Genomic DNA, 21,734 nt, shown 5'->3' on the forward strand with positions numbered 1-21,734 from the left:
ATTCCCGTGTCATAATTATTGTTCAGTTGAAACAAGAGGTTGAGCTGGGACATATACAGACATTGAACACAATTAAATCCCAAATTTTACATTTTAAAAAGCCTAAGAGAAAAAAAACTTTAACTCTCTTAAGGATTGCAACAGACTAATCGAATTCAGACTGACCACAAATCTGAACAGCTCCAGTATAATGAACAATGGCATTCCCTGAATAACCTCATTTCCACAAACCATGTGGACACAAGGCAGAGAAATGAGTCTGGGCATCATTACAAAGTCTCTGCTGTCAGCAAGAGCATTCACTCGTTTTCGGACATATCGGTTCATCTTTTATCAGGACTACTGTCAGGATGCCAGATAGAGAAAAAAATGGCCATATTCAATAGGCGAAGAACTGAAGATGCATATCAGTTAATTTATTTTTCATTAAAATGACTAATTGTTTTGTGCATACGGTGTACTTGCACAGAATAAAGGAACATCAAAACATTCATTATTGCTAGCAAAAGTATCTGCATACGGCTGTATGTTTATCATTCATTTTATTGCTTAGATGGATTGGACAGAGAAAAGACACTGACATTGGAAAAAGCTGTCCGTTTAATAACTTCGGATATCAGAATGCAATCTGCAGGAGTATATTAGCAGAATAACAATTCAAAAACTCATCTTGTGAGAATAATTATTGTGTGTAAGCATCTGTGCTCGATTAGCCTTGTCATTAGTAGGATTCAGCCTCATCTGGACGCAGCTGAGCTAGATGTTAGTGTCGTGTGAACAATACACTTGCCACTTTTGCCACCTTGAATGATTCAAGTTATGACAGAGGACAGAAACTTGCTGTTATAAGTACTGACAACCTCCACAGTCTTGCAAACATCATCAACACTGCAAACTGTATTAGCATAACAGGGACAGGTGCTTTTCAAGGTGCGGTTTCATCTCGCCTAATGTTTATGTATGAGAACATATGACAATATGCTGCCATCCAGAGTCCAAGCAATTAAATATGCTGATGCTTCGCCTCTAGGAAGCTGACGGGCTGCCTTCAAGGACAAACATTCACGGAGAAATGAGGGGTTCACTCACAGTCCTAAATATTCAGCAGAGAAGTTATGTGGCTTTTTAGGGTGAAAAAAGTACTGAAAACTTGACAGCGTAACAGCACAAGAAAGAACAAAAGCAGTAACCTCAAAGTCAAATTCTGTCTTTATCCAGAGCCCCATGCTATTACCTCAAATCAGATTTTATTGACTGAACTACACCCAAGACTGTCTTTCTTGTTATTCATCAGCGCACGTAATACCAGTCCGGTATCACACAGAGATGGATTAAAATAAATATTAGCCTACAGCACAAATAAAAATGCAGATGAAGTGTTTTGAATTTCAAACAGAAAATATGTAGGCATTCTGTACTTCTAATAAGTTGCATGACTATGCTTGAACTGAAACCCGTGAAAATATTTGAAATGCTTTCAGGTGACAATCTGTATGGTATCTGTTGTGCATTCTACTTCGTTTTCACTTTAATAGTATGAAAACATTTAAGAGCTTTAAAAAAAAAGTGTCAGTTTCCTCTAGTGTCAGGATTTCGGCTATGTTATTCCTAAACTGTTTGGGGACCTTTTTCTGTCACTGTGAAATAATATACATTACTATATACACAAAGGTTATAAAAAAAAAAAATCATGAATTGTGGTTTAGCAAACCCTGCAGATGACTTCAGTGTTGGGCTATTATCAGCTATGAATGATAAGCAATACAATCTCAAGGTCTGTGAGGAGAGAGAAAGAGCGAAAGACAATAAGAGAAATGGATTTGGTTTTCTATATCCATGCTGCCACCAAGTGGTGTTGTTTATGAAATACAAAGATGCACCAAAATAGAATCTTAATTTTGCTGAAATCAGATGCAATGGTCCTACTTTCTAAATTTTGACCTTTAAAATGAATATTCTGGGTTAAATATTACTACTTCAGCTCTGAATTTGCTCTAAATGCTGATGATTACCACAGAAAATTATTTTAATTCACCCCTTAGTTTATAAAAATACATGTTCAGTATTGCACTTATAATGGAAGTCTATGGAGCTAAATGTTTTAACACAGTTTTTGAAAGTATACCGAGGTTTAAACATTATACATTTTAAAGTTAAATCCAATATTTAACATCATGATTTAGTAAAAACGTTCACAAAACCACCAAACAATACTATAAAATTGTTTACACGGAGCAAATTCCACTCGCATGAATGACATTTGTCATCAATGTTAATCTGCATAAAGCAGTATTGCGACTGCTAAAAGAATTTAGACAATTTCACTCAAAGTAAAACAAAACTGCACATTTCTGCGTTTAAACCCTTCAGAATGTCTTGTACCATAGACTACCATTGCAAGAATTTAATTTGACAAAAAAAGGGGCGAATCGGAAGTATCGTTTGTGGTAATCGATAATATGAGCTTGAACATGTACTGTAGCCTAATATTTATCTATCAATATGACAACAAATTTGTCTAATAAATATGTCAACCAGAACAGCTACATCTTGCTCCCTTAATTCTAGCTATACATTTAGTTTTGTGTCTAAAGACACTTTGTAGTACACTACATATATGCCCCCTTATCGTATATATGACAGCAGAACCTCACTGCCACCAAGGGAAATACAGTTAATGAGTGTGAAAGATCAAAAAAGAGTGAGAGACAGGCAAACACAGGCACAGGGCCTTGTAGAGTGGGACCATCGTGCCTCATGGGACACTAACTCATGGTACCCGTCTGTCACGCAGTTCTCTTACCACCATCTGTTTTCCCTTAATTCAAAAACACTCTCCTGTGATGTTGCGTGTAAAAATAGGGCATCTTCCTGCAAGAAACTCAGTGGATGCTATGTGCAAATGAAGTGCAGCTCCACAGAGAAACCCTCTATATGCCTGCAGAACTCCCACCGGATTCAGTTTCTAGAAAACACCTTTATATGTGGGAATGAGGATTACTGCGATACATGATGCTGCTTGCTTTGTAGATGTGCATGTTTGTTTTAGTTTGTTTCCATTCAAGCAGTCATGAGTGTTTTTTGAAAAGTTTTTGAGATTATTTTTAAAGAAATATTATTTTCACAAAGACAAAAAGAGATGTTAGGCAGAATGTTCAAGCTTCTGTTTTCCACACAAGAAAAGTGAACGGGGTTTTATACAGCCCAAAAAGGACTCAATATAACGTGTGCACTATATTTCTAGCCTTCTAATAGCTTTGTGTGAAGAAAAACAAACAAATTTAAGTTGTTGTACATGGATAATCTTCACCTCAAAGTACTCGTATCTCATTTACAGCCAAATAGTTCAATTGCAGTTCTGACAAGAACTAATGACATAAAACCTGACTTGTACACTTGTATTAAAGTTGTGCATTTTATAGGTTTAGGATACAATGTTTACTTGAAGCCTCAAGTTATTTTCAAACGGTGATTTATGGTTCTTTTTCAATAGCTTGGAGATATTTATAATCCCACGTTTGCTGTATGCAAGCTCTAGCTTGTACATTCTCGTGTATTGACAGAAAAAAGAAATGAATACAGGATTGGAATGACATGAGGGGAGTAAATGACAGAATTTCCGTTTTGGGAAAAGCTATTCCTTAAGGCCACAGAACCGTTTCTCCAGACAGGAATGTCTTGATGCAGCTCCGCTGGAGAAACAGGTCAGGTTGAGTGACTTGCTCAAGGGCACAACAGAGAGCCGGGACGTTAAAATGTCGACAACCTGGTCCCTTCCCTAAGCTGTGCTTACATGCCCTCTGGTTGCTGGTGAAAAGCATTGATCACTGACAGTACAGGTTTGGTTGCAGGCTACAATAGGTTTACAACCATAATATAGCGTGAATGTGATATGCACTCCTACATAGACAGCTTAAACTTAACTCTGACATATTGCAGGGAGCTTCACCACCACATAAAAACAATGCATTTATACAAACATCACATTCATGCAAAACGCTCCAAGCCACTTACCTCGCAGCTAAACTCCAAGTCAGCATCCATTGTAACAATCGTGACGTTGAAGTTTTTGGCTTGTTTCCTCCAGAGGGAATTGAGTCCCATTTTTGATGCAAGGACACTTGCCATACTAGCTGCTTAACTTTCCACCTGTTGACTAACTATATCTGAAGCATAGCTTATGATGAAGCACTTTAAGAGTTGACCTCTTGTTAAAAGCTTCAACCTACCATTACTGGCAAATGTAACAATAAATGTGATTAAAGTGCATGTCTAAAGGCATGATGTTGACAAACCACCTGCATTAACTGTTTACTAGCAGCTGGGCACATACTATCGCTTTTACTTCCTCTAAAGCACCATTAAGCCTGCAAGAAGATAAAAGTAAAAGAGAATAGCGTAAGTTTACTGATGAATAACTTATTCGCTAGTAATACACTGCATGTGCAATAACAACAGACAAAAGAAGCTAATTTTAAACTACTATAAGCGTGATATAAGATGACAACTAACTGAGAACAAACATTAACCTATTATTTAACCCTTATCTATACATTAGTGTAGCAAAATTCTAACTTTTACACTACTTCACAACATTTGACGTACTTATAAACGCTCGTTTAAGCTAATCTACAGTTTCATGCCTCATTGTTTTCTTTTGTTATGAGTGTTTTTTTACGGAATTGGGCTGACAGCTCGTAAACCGGTTGCTAACTCACCTGTCGAGCCGTAAACACAGCTGAATTCCTGCGGTGTGTGTGATTCACGCCCGTTTAAACACCTGACACACAAACACCGCTGCTGGTTTGACTCTTTCGGGCCAAAACTGCAGCTGAAACTTCGCGTGCGCGTTCACAAGGAGGAAGGACATGCGCAAAAGTGCGCGTCATTGAGCTAGTTAAAAGCCTTCTTTTTTTCTTTTTCTTTTTGTCAGGAGATAATACATCGCAGAATACCCCAATTATTAAATAATTAAAGCACTTCCAGTCATTTATTTCCAAAAAGTAAAACTAAAATATTACTTTGGACATGCTGTAGGCTAAATGCTAAGAATATTGTACATCAGAGTAAATTCTTAACATAAAACGATTATTAATCACCTTCAATTTGTTTACTAATTTATACATTTATTACTTTTTAATTGTTATTTATAAATATGTCATTAGTATGAATTATTTAAATCAAATTATGAATGTAAATATTTATGGTACTAATTATCTAGATTTCCAGATTAAATGCGAAATCTATGTTTTATTTTAAATGTTAAATTCAAATGAACGGAAAATAAATCAAATAAAAATAGATTGGTTATTTTAAATCTGATGTCCTTTACTAATTTATGCCTGAATTGTATTTTTATTTTACAGTATATACAATTATAAATTATATACACTATAATATATAATAAATTAATATTTGTAGTAAATGTTATATTTACGTGTTTCATTCAAATATAAATGGGTATATTTGGTTTATTTCACGATATTCTCAAAGTTCAGCCCTTTGCACCAGAAAGGGGCGTGCTTTCGTTGACAACTGGGCGGGGCTTCGATGAGGTCATCGGAGTAAACAGAAAAGATGGCGACGCCATACACGGGAGATCGAGTTTTAGGGACAAATACGGATATTTCAGAGAGTTTCGCTAAGCAGTTAACCGATTTACCAGCCGAATTATTAGAGCATATATTGTGCTTTCCCGTTCTAAACCATATCGACATTAGCAACGTTTCCTGCACGTGCAAGAGGCTGCATGACGTGTGCCATGGCAGAGGAAAGGTCTGGGCGCATCAGTACAAACTCAGGTGGCATAAATTAAACACATTTCTAAAGCTTTATTCCTCCATCAACCTCGAGTTTTCAAACCCATAAGAAATGTGTTTGATCCCTGATAGGTGGTTTAAGATGTGCATTCAATGCGTGACTTGAGAGCTGTCAGGTCGTGTTCTCATTCTGCTGATGCACCAAAATCGGTCCTGTGTGCACATGCAGAGAGATGCATAACATGTAATATTTAACTATTACGGACTCACCTCCTATATGTTGAAAGAGCGAAATGCACTTATAATTGTTTACAACGTTAAGCTACCTTAAACACTAAAATGCCTGAAATTCTGCTAATAATATACTAACATAGGCCTACATGGAAAAAAAATATTTAAAAAATAGAACTATAGTTTTAAATGTATTCAATTTATAGGTGTTGTAGTAACAATAACTAGTAAGTATTGTGTTTTAGTGTATACTATCGGTAGTTATGTTTTGGCAGATACATGCAAATTACAGTTTACATTTTTGCATGAAATTGAATTGCACCCTGTGCCACAATTAACAATAATTTCTTTGTAATCTAGGTGATATATAAGCATGCAAAAAAATATATACATTATCCTTGCCACATTTAAGGAATAGGTTTAATATATTTGTAATACCTTGTATTCTTTATATATAGATATCTAGAAATTATTATTTATGTGGTCAAACATTACTGATGTATCATTAATGGTTTAGGTGGCCCAGGCTGCAGAGATTTTATCGGCATAATGAGTCGTACGATTGGCTAAAGGAATTCAGGAGCCGGGACGTGGTTGGTCAACAGATAAGAAGAACAGTAGAGTCTATTTCCAAGAGGTTCTTCACAGAAGTTGTAAGTTACTCTACAAGAGAGAAAGCTGTCAAAATGTGCCGGAAATATCATCATATTTATGGCATGACAATTACGCAATGCTTTGGACAGGTATATTTGTAAGGTAAGTTGGATTTAATCTATTATTTCTGTAACTCAGCCTTGCGTTGGTCAGGTTCTTGGAGACAGCTTTGCAGAAATCGAGTCTCTTGGTGCCCCAGAACACTTCTGTGAGGATGAGCTGCTTGGTATTTTGAACTCCGAGAAAAGGTTAGAGATGACGCTTATGATATCAAATTTTTTTTCTTTCTGAGCACTAAATGGTTTAACTGAATTTATGAATGTCCTCCTTTCCTATGATGGCTTCAGGAAAAGTTTGACCCTTAAGTACTATGCAAAGAAAATCCTGTACTTCCTCCGGCAGCAGAACATTTTGAGGAATTTGAAGGTTTTCTTTGAGCGACTACCAGAACAGCAATCAGCCCTGGAAGGTAAGCTCACAAAAAGACAAATAAAAAGTCATTTTTTATTTCTTATTAATGGAAAGAAAACAAAGTGCCCATATTTGGCTATTTTAAAGGTTCTTAATTTTGTTTTGGAGGTCTGCTACAATAGGTTTACATGCATCCAAGGTCAAAGAATACTTTCATTTTCTCATAATATACATTGCAACATCACCTCTTTTCTCACAGTGTCTGTAATGATTCGATAAAGGAATCATTCTCTGTGAGCCCCTTCTTTCCAAGAGCCTACTTGGAAAGAAGTAGAGGTACTGGAAAGAATCAGTACCTCTGATTGGTCAGATGGCCTTGTCTGTTGTTATTGGTCTCCCGCTTACAGTACGTGTCGGAAACCAAACGACCATTAGCATATCTGAAGTTCAGCTCCGAGGGCTTCCTCAGCACTTGATACACACACTGATACCAACAGTAATGATGACGTCAGTTTTACTTTATCAAATCAAAGATGACATTGTTCTTGGATAGCCAATGAAGACCATAGACTGGCATTATGCAAATTTGCTACAAACCTACATAGGTTTGTGTAGGAAGTAAAACTGGGATTGCTGACGACTTGTTTCAGGCAGTAACGGTTCAGAATCTGTTCTTTCTTTTGAAAGACAATAACTCCTTTTGCTGTACACTTTGATCTATGAAACTTTGCAGACCTTTTACATTCACAAACGGGTAAATTACACTGCATGACAGGTAATTTCTGAAAATGCTACTATGCTTTATAATACCAGGGACGAGGCCACATAAAGGCCAGGTTCATCTAATAATATCTGTCATACTATAATGGTTATCATATATAATAATCATAGCTCAAATAAAATGAAATGTGCAGCCACATAGTAGGCTTTGTAAAATTATTGTTTCATATACAGGCTTAGCAAAGTCATGCACGGCATATTATTCACAATGTAATTTAGGATGACCCTATCTCACCAAAGTTTACTCACTTCATTATTATGGATGATTGAGGTTGAACATGGAATTATAGTTTAAATCAAAGATTTGTGTCAAGCAACACGTCTGTTTGTTTAATTCCAGGTGCTGTCTTGGTCGACCAGTATTGCAACCCTCTGACTGATTTCACCCTTGAGAGCATTTCTGCACAGATAGAAGAAATCACTGACAAGGTGAAGAAGCATCTGCGAGTAAAAAACGCCACACACCCAATTCTACGAGCCAGTCAAGGTCAGTCCGCAAAGAGAGATCCGGAAAATTCAATTTACTGTTCTCATGAGGTCTGTTAGTCAGACCCGTATAGCCAGACATTTTTTTAATTCACTTTGGACTGCACTGGGAAACCACAATAGCATTGTTGTTCTTAAAGCCGTAGCGTCCTATATCTGTCTTCACTAGACTGTTTTTCCAGGTGACTGCTTCGTTCTGGAAGACTTGGAGTTTCAAAGGCAAGTCATGTGCGCTCTGAACGCTGTTCTATATGACCAGCTACAGTACAAGGGCAATGAGCGGGACTACTACAATCCGCTGAACTCATACATACATCAGGTACTGGAGTCACATGGATATCATACTCATTTCCAAAACACTTTACAAGCATACACATATGCACGTATACAATGTGCATTACATCATTTGTAATAACTTTGAGTAGCATGTACATTTACATAGTAATATCATAGTTTTTTTTTTTTTTTAAATGAGTAACATTACTTGACTTTATTTCATGATACATGCATATACATACCGGTATATATAATTTATTCAAAGAATACAAAAGGCTGCAAGCATTTTGTGAGTTGTTATATTATGTGTGAGTTCTAGGAGGTGTTTATGTTTATCAGCAAAAATGTTGTCCACTCTAAGGTTTATTTTGTAAAAATTATCATAATTCTGCTAGGAAATTAAAAAAACCTGTACTTATTATCTCCAGACAATATAGCAGAACAGAATTTGAGTGATGCAACAGATCAGGTACTGTTGCCAATTAATTATGTCATTACCCTGACAACATCTTTGTGCCGATATGTTATTGTATTTAAACTAAGATACCGTTTAAAAGTTTGCAGTGGGTACGATTTTTTTTATGTGTTTGAAACAAGTCTCTTCTGCTCACCAAAACTGAATTTATTTTATCAAAAATAGAGTAACAATACAATATTATTACAATATATTTGAATATGTTATTTAATTTTACATTTATTTAAACTTATTTAAAAAATCAGGATTGTTTGATGAATATAAATATCAAAAGAACAGTGTTTTCTTTATAAAAGTCTTAACTGTCACGTGTGATTGATCAAATGCATCCTTGCTAAATTAAAGTATTAATTTGTTTTCTTTTTTTCTTTTTCTTTTTTAAATCTACTGACCCCAAACTTTTGAACAGTACAGTATGTTGGGGTGATAAACACTCATCCACAGTGGGAAAAAAAAGAAAAACACTTCCAAAGTAAAATGAATACCTGTAATCGACAAAACACTAAAGGAACATAATGTTACCTTCCATCTAATTGTGCTGAAAGTAAAAACATCATATATACATTAAAGTATTGTATGTGTAAGTGTAATATTTAGACAGAAGTGTAGTTTATTTCTCACAGTGTTGGCCCCTTTGTGGTCAGGTGCTGGTCCGTCGTACAGGCATTCCCATCAGCCTCTCTGTGCTCTACATGACTCTGGCCAGGAAGTTAGGAGTTCCTCTGGAGCCTGTCAACTTCCCCAACCATTTCCTGCTCCGCTGGTGTCAAAATCAAAGCAGGTGGGTGTGTCCCACTTTCCAGCTATTGCAATCTGTCAAAAAGTAATCACCATTAAACACACATAGCAAACACCATTCAGTTTCAACATCAGTTCATTGCTTTAATCCAAATATGCTTAAAAAAATTGCATTAAAAGTTAACCGACAACCTAAGTCGACTGACGTGTTTTGCAGGAGTGGTGACATCTACGACTATGTATACATTGACGCGTTTGGAAATGGAAAGCAGCTGGCTGCTAAAGAGTGTGAGTATCTGATCCGACACCAGGTGACAGCAGATTACTACAGCGCTATAAGCACCAGCGAGCTGCTGCTGAGGATGGTGGGAAACCTGCTTAACATTGGCAAGAGAGGGTGAGACTCAGGGGCCGTTTACACCACACCGTTTTCAACTAAAAACGGAAAACTTTTTATGCATTTTGGTCGGTCATTTACCTGATAACATCATTTTGGGGGCCTGAATATGCAAACTTTTGAAACCGGGTTTAAATTTTTTGAAAACAATACTGTTATTGTCTCAGTAAACTACAAAAACGCAAATTTGTGTATTAAAGGAACACGCCGACTTTTTGGGACTTTAGCTTATTCACCGTATCCCCCAGAGTTAGATAAGTCCATACATACCCTTTTCATCTCCGTGCGTGCCGTAACTCTGTCTGACGCACCCACCGCTAGCCTAGCTTAGCACAAAGACTGGAGGTAAACGGCTCCAGCTAGCACACTGCTCCCAATAAGTGACAAAATAACGCCAACATTTTCCTATTTACATGTTGTGATTTGTATAGTCACAGCGTGTACAAATAACAAGGTCACATGAGACACAGCCATCTTCTAACCATATACATACCGGTACTGGGAACTATATTCTCAGAAGGCGAAGCTCTGCTACTTCTGCGGAGTGATTTGCTCGCAGCGCCTGAGAAGCCCCGTGGTGAGGAGCAGAGAGTTCGCTCAGAGTGTTGCGCTAATCACTCTGCAGAAGTAGCTGTGCTTCGCTTTCTGAGAATATAGTTGCCAGTATGTATACGGTTAGAAGATGGCTGTGTCTCATGTGACCTTGTTATTTGTATAAATCACAACATGTAAATAGGAAAATGTTGGCGTTATTTTGTCACTTATTGGGAGCAGTGTGCTAGCTGGAGCCGTTTACCTCCAGTCTTTGTGCTAAGCTAGGCTAGCGGTGGGTGCGTCAGACAGACTTACGGCACGCACGGAGATAAAAAAAGGGTACGTGTGGACTTATCTAACTCTGGGGGATACAGTGAATAAGCTAAAGTCTGCGTGTTCCTTTAAGTGTTCAGTCTATAGGCATGTAGCGTTTCTTTACAAAATGATATCGGATCGCTTTGATAATGTTGTCGTCTGTAAACGAAAAACATGACCAGAAAACTGTTTTTAGTACTTCGTTGTTGTGTAAACGTGCCCTCATGCTTTCATTACTGTACTTGTGCTTTTATGCTTCTTTTATATTCTTATTGTCAGAATATAAAACCTATTTCATGCTGCATGTGTTCTCATTAGTAAACCAGTCAGGGGATTCTGCAGTTTAGACTGTTTTATGTAAATGAAAGTAGTTTTTTTGGGCTGTCAGCTAAACTTGTGAATTAGTCAGACTCATGTTTGTTACAAAATGTGCTTGCTTTTGCTTTTTGTCTAGGGAAGGGAATGAGAAATCATATCAGCTTCTGCGGGACTCTCTGGATCTCTATCTCACTATTAACCCTGATAACGTGCAGTATCTTCTGCTGCAGGCCCGCCTCTACTTCCATCTGGGCATCTGGCCTGAGAAAGTGAGTTCAATCTCACAGATGAGACTTGAATGTCAGTAACAATTCACAGTAGAAAACCTATGCTTAATATAGAATATTAAAAGATCAAATCTCTCCGGCGCATATGCATAAGGATACTGGTTTGAATTTGTCCTTCATCATTTTGTAATCCCATTCCTGCTTTCTGTTCCAATACTTTCCTATAACTCTCCGCTGTGTTATTCCATGAAAAAGGTTTTTAAATATAAAGGCGGCGCTTTACAGTAAGTGATAAAGGGTTAGTACACACAAAAATGAATCAATTGCTCACCCTCGTGTCATTCCAGACTCATAAGACTTTTGTTTGTCTTCAGAACACAAATGAAGATATTGGTGGTGATAAAAAAAGTCACACTTGTGCTCCTAGCAGTCAAAAATGACCGCATTGTAAATGAATGGGAAACTAATTTTAATTAGAGTGAACTTTTGGTACTGCGCCCAAACAAAATCTTATTAAGGATATTAACCTTAAAGGGATAGTTCACTTTAAAATGAAAATTCTGTCATCATATACTCACCCTCAAGTTGTTTCAAACCTGTATGAATTTCTTTCTTCTGCTGAACACAAAGGAAGATATTTTGAAAAATGTCAGTAACAAAACAGTTACCAGGTCCCATTGACTTCCATAGTATTTTTTTTTTTTCTACTATGGAAGTCAATGGGACCTGGTAACTGTTCGGTTACTGACATTTTTCCAAATATCTTCCTTTGTGTTCAGCAGAAGAAAGAAATTCATACAGGTTTGAAACAACTTGAGGGTGAGTATATGATGACAGAATTTTCATTTTAAAGTGAACTATCCCTTTAAGTCTGGAACAAAACTTGTCTAGATTTATGAAGTATCTTTGTGCATTTTTCATAATAAACGGAAAATCCTTTTATAACTTTTTTAAGCTCACTTATTGAAACTTATTAAAACTTTTTTTCACTTCGGCAATAATGCCAAATGTCATCTTTAAAAAGAGACCAAACTTAAATATGTGCTCCAAAGCATTTTAGATTTAAGAAAGTTTAAGGTCTATGCTTAAAAAGTGAATAAATGGATTATAACTACTGTATCAATTTAATTTAGTACTATAAAATACCCTAAAAATACAAAAATTTGAATAGAAAACTATTTAAAACTAAAATATAGTACATTCATTTTATTAAAAATTAAACAAAATCTGTCATTTTTGACCGCCACCAGAGGGTTAAAGAAATCCGAGAAATTTCTGTCCCTCCATTGAAAGTGTATTCATTCATCCAAAACTCTTACGGTTCAAAAGATTTATAAAGAAATCCATACGTATTATACGTAAAATATATGTAAAAATACGTCAAATAAAAATCCATATGAGTCAAGCAGTTTAATCCAAGTATTTTTAAAAGACAATCACTTTACACCAATGAGCCAAAACATTATGATCTCCTGCCTACCGTAATATGCTGTTGTTCATCCGCGTGCTGCCGAATCAGCGCCGACCCTCTGAGGTGTGGCTCTACAAGACCTCTGAAGCTGTCCTGTGGTTTCTGGTACCAAGATGTTAGCAGCAGATCCTTCAAGTCCTGTAGGTTTCGAGGTGGAGCAACCGTGGATCGAACTTGTCCCACAGATGCTCAATTGGATTGAGATCTGGGGAATTTGGAGGCCATGGCAACATCTTGAACTCTTCATCATGTTCCTCAAACCATTCCTGATCAATGTGTGCAGTGTGGCAGAGTGCGTTATCCTGCTGAAAGAGCCCACTTCCATCAGCGAACGCCGTTGTCATGAGGTGCACCTGGTCTGCAACCATGTTTAGGTCACTTTGGAAGACCTGGATTAAACCCCTTGTTTAATATGATTTCTTTTATGATCTCTTTATGAACTTTTGAACAGTCAGTGTTTTGAGTGAATAGACTTTCAATAGAGAGACAGAAATCTCGGAGATTTCATTAAAAAATATCTTCATTTTCATCGTGTTTCAAAGATGGTTTGGTTTTGGAATTACATGAGGGTGAGTAATTGATGACAGAATTTTCATTTTTGGGTGGACTATCCCTTTAAACAGGGTAATTGCTATTTTGAAGGTGGATACTGTTTGCACCAAGTATAAATAGCACCCCTGGTTACACTAAGTGCAAACAGTGTTATTCACAAAGTGTGTAAACAAAAGTAATTTGCTATTTTACTAAGGGTAAATTATCTGTGCAATCTGCCACAAAGATTGGCTATTTGCACAAAATAAAAAAGGACAGTGAATATTGAGCATGGGAATATTAAGCATCACTTTTACACACCTAACACACAACTTAAAAGGGAATGTATATCTTGCACTTGCGTTGGGAATTTGTGATGGTGAATATTGCGATTAAACCACAAAGTACTCATCATCTTTTTATGATTAAGGTTAATAATTGAATTTCATAATTTTCTACATTAATATTTGAATGGGAGCAAAGTGTAAGCAGTGTGTTTGTAATAAGCTGGTTTGTTTGATGTGATCGTCTCTGTCTCAGGTGTTGGATATTCTGCAGCACATTCAGGCTCTGGACCCGTCCCAGCACGGAGCGGTCGGGTATCTGGTGCAGCATACGCTCGAGCACATCCAGCATAAGAGACATCCAGAAGAGCCGGAGGTGAAGAGACGCAGCGCGCCGGAGCACAGGGACGTACAGTACTCTGTAGGCCTCGTCATGAAACATAAGAGGTGGGTTCCAGTCTGTGTGAGCTGCAAACTTATGAACTACACAGAGCCTGAAAGTCCATTTACTCTGAAATTTGAGTTCTCTTTTTTTTTTTTTAAGGAACACGCCGACTTTTTGGGACTTTAGCTTATTCACCGTATCCCCCAGAGTTAGATAAGTCCATACATACCCTTTTCATCTCCGTGCGTGCCGTAACTCTGTCTGACAAACCCACCACTAGCCTAGCTTAGCACAAAGACTGGAGGTAAACGGCTCCAGCTAGCATACTGCTCCCAATAAGTGACAAAATAACACCAACATTTTCCTATTTACATGTTGTGATTTATACAAATAACTCTTCTGAGTTCTTCTGAGAATATAGTTCCCAGTATGTATACGGTCAGGAGATGGCTGTGTCTCATGTGACCTTGATTTTTACACGCTGTGACTATACAAATCACAACATGTTAATAGGAAAATGTTGGCGTTATTTTGTCACTTATTGGGAGCAGTATGCTAGCTGGAGCCGTTTACCTCCAGTCTTTGTGCTAAGCTACGCTAGCGGTGGGTGCGTCAGACAGAGTTACGGCACGCACGGGGATGAAAAGGGTACGTGTGGACTTATCTAACTCTGGGGGATACGGAGAATAAGCTAAAGTCCCAAAAATCCGGCGTGTTCCTTAAACTAACCAACATGGCTATACTGTATAATACTGCAAAGTGCATTGCAAAAAGTAATTTAGCCTCTTTTCTTAGTTTCGGGTGAAATATTCCCTATGTTTTGAAATAAATACGTTTTTCTTTGAAATCATTTTCTTATGTTCACTGATGCTGCATTTTATTTGATTTAAAATATACAGTAAAAAACAGTAACAATGTGAAATATTATTAAAATTCATCTGTTTTCTATTTGAATAGATTTTAAAATGTAAACAGGATCATGTGTCACTGAAGGAGTAATGATGCTGAAAATTCTGCTTTCCTGTCACAAGAATACATTAGGCTATATTGTAAAAGCGAAAACAGTTCTTTTAATTTGCTATATTATTTTGCAGAAGAGACTTCTTGCAAATACAAAAAAATCTTTAGTTGTTCCAAACTTTTCCGATTTTGTATTTTATTTTAATTTAATTTATTTATATTTTACATTCATATTTTACATTGAAAAGCTTGGGGTCAATACAAATTTTATATATTTTTGTTTTTGTATAAGATAAGACATAAATGGTCTAATTTGTGGAAGTGAATGCTTACACAAATAATTTGAAAACTTACTTTGCCAGTAAAAAGTTAATCTCTTCCAATCCAAATGAAACAGAAACAAGCTAGTAAAAACAAAGGACATGAGTAATAAGAGCAGCAAACTGCTCATTTGTAATGTGTTCTTAGCTAGTGTGATAAGCAGCTGCCGACAGTACTCAAGGTGATACTTGTGTGTTTGTATGATGCCAAATAATACAATGTGAAAAGAGGCTAATTTACAATAGGAATATTTGGTTAAGAATGTTCTCAATCTGTCCAATGTCCTCACAGGTCAGGCTACAACTGTGTTATCTATGGATGGGACCCTAAATGCACCATGAGTCAGGAGTGGATTAACACCATGAGGGTCCATCAACTGTCTAAGGGGGCTGATCAGCCATTTTACAACGTCCTAGTGCAGGACGGGACCTGTAGATACGCTGCGCAAGGTGAGCCAAGATCAGTGGGATCATTTTAGCAATGGAAATTATTGCTACCGCACACACGCAAAATGACATGCACGGCTTAAGTCACTTCAGAGTTCCTACTGGCGGTGCGACTGCAACCAGATAAATGGCCTTAGGGGAACATTCAGTTCTCAGGGAACCACCCTGGTTGTTAGTTCCAAAAACTACCCGATACAAAAGGATTTCGAATAATTCCCGCCCATGGCAAATGCAACAAAGGGGCCGACGCCTGGTTGAGTAGCGTTAGTAGTGTGTTAAAACCAAGCTGCACCCTTCCGGCCTCTCCCTTGAATCCAACACTGAAGTAATTTAAACTGCAATTCATCGACTGGCCACCAGAGGCTGCAAAAGAGTCTCAATTCTATAGACCCCCCATGTTAATATGTCCAACTTTACAGCAGAACATTTTTTTTTTTACAACCTAAAAAGTAGTTTTGATCTATATAGCTAATTTTGCCCTTTATGACAACTGGGGGGTGAATTTTTTTTTTTATAACTCATCCGTTTAAATTATACTAAAGCTCCTTGCACACTGAGTCCGTATTTTCGTATCCATCATTCGGTGGCTCTGAATTGTCAAAACATGATTTAAATGCTTGTTACGTAATGCGAATGTGAAAAACGCCGAAAATCGAACCCGTTCCGAATTTTTTTATGACGGACTAAAGTTTCGGAGGCAGTGTGTAAGCGTGATTGACATAAGTAGTAAAAAAAAAAATACTATAGAAGTCAATGGGACCAGTTAACTGTTTTGTTACCGACATTCTTCAAAATATCTTCCTTTGTGTTCAGCAGAAGAAATAAATTCATACAGTTTTGAAACAACTTGAGGGTGAGTAAGTGATGACAGAATTTTCATTTTAAAGTGAACTATCCCTTTAAAGTCTGGCATAATTAAGGGCGTGGCTACTTGAGTGACAGGTGGATTGCTGCTGCTGTGCTGTCACTACTAGCCGTATATCTGCTGTCTGTGTACATCACCTCAGCTAATCCCGCCTCTTTGCCCATTTATGGTGATCCGTGAGTGACGCCGTGAGTGAGTTTTGAAGCCCACTTTGGGCTTCAAAAATGCTCTTCAGAAACCTAGGGGTGACGTCGGGGTTGCACGACTACTGATTTCTGCTAGTCGGTTTCTTATCAAAACAATACTCGAGTTACTCGACTACTCGTGGTTCATGCTACTGTAAATGAAAAGACATGAAATAGTTCTTATCAATAAATGTTTATTAATTTCATAGCCTAATGCAACAATAAAGTAATGCAAAAACATTATAATTATGACATGTAACAGAGAAATGTACGTGTTAAAAGAAAAATTCATAGAAAGTAACGGCTAACGCAATAATTACGCGTCATTCAAAAATTCTAAACTGTTTGATAAAACAAATTAAAACTTCAGTAAAACAGTTTAAACGGTTCATTTTTAAAACATTAGTAAAACAGTTAAAACGGTTCATTTAAACAGAGTACATTTCATTTAATCATTTTATATTTACCAAATTATCAACAGTAATAACAGTAATAACAAGAAGTATCTTACTTCAATTGTCTTGAAAGTTTATAGACTAACACAAGTCATCGTCACTATTGTCCTCTCGCCACCACACGCAGTCTTTGGTCGAGCTCGTGGATCGCTGGTTTGCATTTAGAAATACAAGCGCATCGACGTGAGAGGGATGCAGGCTTGATCTTTGCCTTGTGACGGTGTGCGTCTCACTAACATTTGCCTTCGTTGTTGGATGTTTCAGTCGTAGATGGTTGTGCATTGATGTCGTACTGCTGCTGTATTTTAAAGTAGTGTTACAGAGTTGGCAAATTACTATATTTTTGTCATTCTTTATGAAATACTTCCACTCATCTGATGTGTGATGTCTATTGGTGACGTTCACCATTTTAAATTAATTTGTTTTCATAGAGAGCGCGGTTCATGGTGGTTGCATAGCAACGAAAGACGCCACGAGGGCGCAAGAAGGAGGAGACAGTGGCACAGCCGTGCTTTCCACTCATTTTTAGACGCATATGTGAACGGCCCCTTTCAGAGTTGGCAAATTACAATATTTCTGTCATCCTTGATTAAATACTTCCACACATCTGATGTGTGGTGTCTGTTGGTGACGTTCGCTATTTTCAATTCATTTATGGATATTGCACGCTCGAGTAGTCGATTGTTTTCGACAGCTCCGAGTAGTGGTTGAAGTAGTCGATCTCTCGACTACTCGACTAGTCCGTGCAACCCCTACATCACGGACACTACGTCCATATTTTTTTTACAGTCCATGGTTGAAACTCGCGGTTATGGTAAGGGGCGTGACATTTCCGAAACACACTCGAAGTGGACATGCGGTTGACCAGTAACCACACACTGGTCCAGCCGACCAATCAGAGCCCTTTACAGAAGAAAGGGCTTTATAGAAACAAGAGCTAAACAGAGTCAAATTTAAGAAACCCTCACTTTCTCTTTTCATTTGCAGAGAATCTGGAGCCTCACTCTGCCCCGCTGGAGATCGCTCACCCCGAGGTCGGCCGCTACTTCTCTGAGTTTTCTGAGACGCACTACATCGCTAATGAAGAGCTCCAGGCGCGTTATCCAGAGGACATGTGCAAGACCCACAGGACTGTAGAGGAGCTTTACCATGGCCTCAACCCAAACTCAGGCCAAGCATCTGAGCCAACCGCCAACTTCCAGGACCACGATTTATTAGATCCGTAGACCAGAACGCCACCCCCCCCCCCCCCCCCCCCCCCCCCCCCTCCACTTTGAATGCGAAAAGTCACCCAATTTGTCCTGTACTATTACAGGAAGTTGCTCAATACAACTGACAATGGACCGAATTTGGTGTTTGGAGATCTTGTTAAGGCCAAAACCAGTAGTTTTTATTTAATTCATTTCCTTTGTACAACATCCTGGTCCTAGATCAGTTTTACGGGCAACTTTGACCCAGTCTGAAAGAAACTACATGTTGTATAATTTGAGTGGTTGAGAACAAATGATGTGGTTGAGTTACAGTATTTGTGGGTACAAAACATACTCTGGATAATATATATAGAGAGAGATCATGAACGTACACTACAGGAGGGTCTGAACATCTGTACAGTATATGTGTTGATGATCCGCTTCAGGCCCGTCCGTTATGTCGTCATTCAACACATCTCACTAAACTAATGCACTAATTTCATCTATGTTAATATGTTAACAAACATGCACTTGACATGAAGTAAAATGTCTAACACTGTCACCTTGAAATATTTTGTAATGTTTACTTCAAAAGTTATTTAAAAAAAGACCTAGAGAACAAGGGCTCAAGGAATTCTTGGCTCATGGTTGTAAATACAAAAGCATTGAGAATATAAGAATGAATCACAATAAAAAAAGAATCTCCATTTCTAGTGGTTCAGTTATTTATTTATTTTTGTTTGTTTTATTTGTATGACTTATCTATAGCTTTGTAAGTTTAGGGAGATTTTAAGATTCCCTTTCAATATTTTATTATTCAGAAAATAAAATATGAATTTGGTATGTTAAGAAAAAATGTAAATATTGTGGTGGATAATGCAGATTCCATTTTTTAAGTTTCTCTCAAGCTAAACTTTTTGAGGTCACCAAACAAATGTATGCAAATTTGAGACATTGACCACGTTAAGTAAACTCTTGTGTACAGATGGTAAGATTTTCGCTCTTTAGAATATTATTAAATGATTCTGGAAAAACATGATCGTCAGGTTTTTTCGAGTTGAGATACAAATCAAATATTAGAACATTCTGAAATTCACATTAATTTGTCAATTAATCTTTTTACTTTAATTGTTATGCTGATTATTTTATATTTTCACTAGTAGTTTCAGTCTATTGTTTCCCACTGACAGTGTATCGACAGCAATTCACTGTTTTATCAAGCATAGACGAACACCTACAATTGAAAGTCAAAAAACCGACAAACAAGTCTGGGCGGTGTCCTCTTGTATCCAAAGCAGAGTGTGTTTGCATTGACTTTAATACTCCTCAAAAGTCACACAACCTCAAATATTTATAATGCAAATACATAAGCATCTTCCACGCTATAACTTTCTCTGGTTGCAGAATATGGATTGGGTAAATATCACAAACACATTATTTGCATTGTAGTTTTTATGGCAACAATAACATCTTACTGTTCTCCGCTGCCATAAAAATATATTTAAGAAACTTTATAAACTGAACTCAATTAATTGAATTAATTAATTGAATTAGTTTTGTTTTATTTATAGGGTGATATCAGCTAAATTGGGCCACTTTTCGGTAAATCGTTTGGGACAATAATACAATACCATATATGCCCTTTCCATGTGTTTTTATGATTAATAATGACAGTTTTTTATAATTTTGTGTTGAAATTATTTAATAAAATATAATTATTTAGGCCCTACAGTTCTTGAAACACCAGCTGTACCAACTGGTTTAGCATGAGCTGTTTCAGGTAAAATGGGCCAGTCAAACTGCAAAGGGAAATAGTAATTTGTCATCAATATTAATTTTAAAACACAATTGCTTGTACAGCCACATAACATTTAAAGTGCATTAAACAAACATATTCATATGTGCCATTAAAAAAACAAAAACATTTTGGGTGCAAACCCACATATTAAAATGTGCAATTAAAAAAGTTTTGCCTTGCCTTGCCGTGTGCGTGTGTGTGTGTGTGTGTGTGTGTGTGTGTGTGTGTGTGTGTGTGTGTGTGTGTGTGTGTGTGTGTGTGTGTGTGTGTGTGTGTGTGTGTGTGTGTGTAACACACTTAGAACGAAATGTGCAAATTACTAAAATTCACATTCAAAATTGATAACGTGTGTGTGTGTGACGAAAACATTTTTCAAACACAGTCTTTGCAAATGAAACCATCGTCATCACAGATACCATTCTCTTCACCACAGCTCTCATGAAACCAGGCAGAACATGGATCACATTTTACCCATTCCTCAGTAGCCTTAGGGTCATTTTGGGTCACCATAGTGTGTGCCATACTCACTGTAAATAAAATATCTACCATTATTACTGTTGAGGGGGTCATGGTGTGTGGGGTCGGGTCATGGTGAGACACACCACCACACAGACACACCACCACACACACACACACACACACACACACACACACTCTCTCTCTCTCTCTCTCTCTCTCTCTCTCACACACACACACACACACTCAAACACATGTGTGTTTGTGATTGACACAGATGATGGCCCATTTTAGCTGAAACCATGTAGCCCATTTGACCTCAGTGGGTTAAGGTAAATTGGGCCGCCGAGAAAAACATCACTTTTTCTAAAAATATGTTCATATACCAAACTAACAACATTATTTCTGATTGATGTCATCAAGACAGATATTATACATAGTTTTTTTCATGTGCCTGTTAGTTTTTTTTATAGATGTATCATCCTTATAATAGTTTAGTTAGATTTGGTATGCCAGGCTACTTACCATGCAGCTTTCTGGTGCACTCCTGATTTTAATTATTGCCCCACCCACCATATCAACCATAAACCAATCAAATCACCTGTTACTTGTCAAGCACAGTTATGACAACAGTTTGAAATCATTTGCAGTCATTGGCTTTAAATTCCAGAGGGGCTGGGACCCCCAAACCTTAAATGGCCCATTTTACCTGATGGCCCATTTTACCTGATATCACCCTATTTTATATATATTTAGTAATCTTATTGACCACGACCCCAAATATTG

The 21,734-nt window shown here is 37.3% G+C and overlaps 2 protein-coding genes across 5 annotated transcripts in view; one reads left to right on the forward strand and one right to left on the reverse strand.

Moving 5' to 3' along the window:
- Nucleotides 1-4,884, reverse strand: part of nf2a (NF2, moesin-ezrin-radixin like (MERLIN) tumor suppressor a) — a 39,838-nt gene extending 34,954 nt beyond the window's left edge. For 2 of the 3 annotated variants that reach the window (XM_079606240.1, XM_079606241.1), the window contains exons 1-2: nucleotides 4,719-4,884; nucleotides 4,015-4,367 (exon numbers count right to left, since the gene is read on the reverse strand). In XM_079606240.1, the coding sequence (XP_079462366.1) occupies nucleotides 4,015-4,128 (114 nt within the window). In that variant the 5' untranslated portion in view covers nucleotides 4,129-4,367; nucleotides 4,719-4,884. The remainder of the gene's footprint in view (nucleotides 1-4,014; nucleotides 4,368-4,718) is intronic. The other variant, XM_079606242.1, reaches the window with a different exon arrangement.
- A 620-nt stretch (nucleotides 4,885-5,504) lies between these two features.
- Nucleotides 5,505-19,405, forward strand: fbxo21 (F-box protein 21). Of its 2 annotated transcripts, none has more exons than XM_079607099.1 (12): nucleotides 5,505-5,801; nucleotides 6,508-6,643; nucleotides 6,798-6,892; nucleotides 6,992-7,113; nucleotides 8,176-8,322; nucleotides 8,504-8,640; nucleotides 9,717-9,853; nucleotides 10,028-10,207; nucleotides 11,511-11,643; nucleotides 14,144-14,334; nucleotides 15,845-16,002; nucleotides 18,492-19,404. In XM_079607099.1, exons 1-12 carry the CDS (start codon nucleotides 5,578-5,580, stop codon nucleotides 18,728-18,730), a joined length of 1,899 nt encoding a protein of 632 aa, XP_079463225.1. In that variant the 5' UTR covers nucleotides 5,505-5,577; the 3' UTR covers nucleotides 18,731-19,404. The 2 variants fall into 2 exon arrangements, with proteins under 2 accessions (XP_079463225.1, XP_079463224.1); XM_079607098.1 differs by having other exon boundaries at nucleotides 5,510-5,801; nucleotides 6,783-6,892; nucleotides 18,492-19,405.
- The last annotated feature ends 2,329 nt before the right edge of the window (nucleotides 19,406-21,734 follow it).

The sequence above is a fragment of the Phoxinus phoxinus genome (genome assembly GCF_949152265.1).
Source record: "Phoxinus phoxinus genome assembly, chromosome: 3".
Classification (NCBI taxonomy): domain Eukaryota; kingdom Metazoa; phylum Chordata; class Actinopteri; order Cypriniformes; family Leuciscidae; genus Phoxinus; species Phoxinus phoxinus.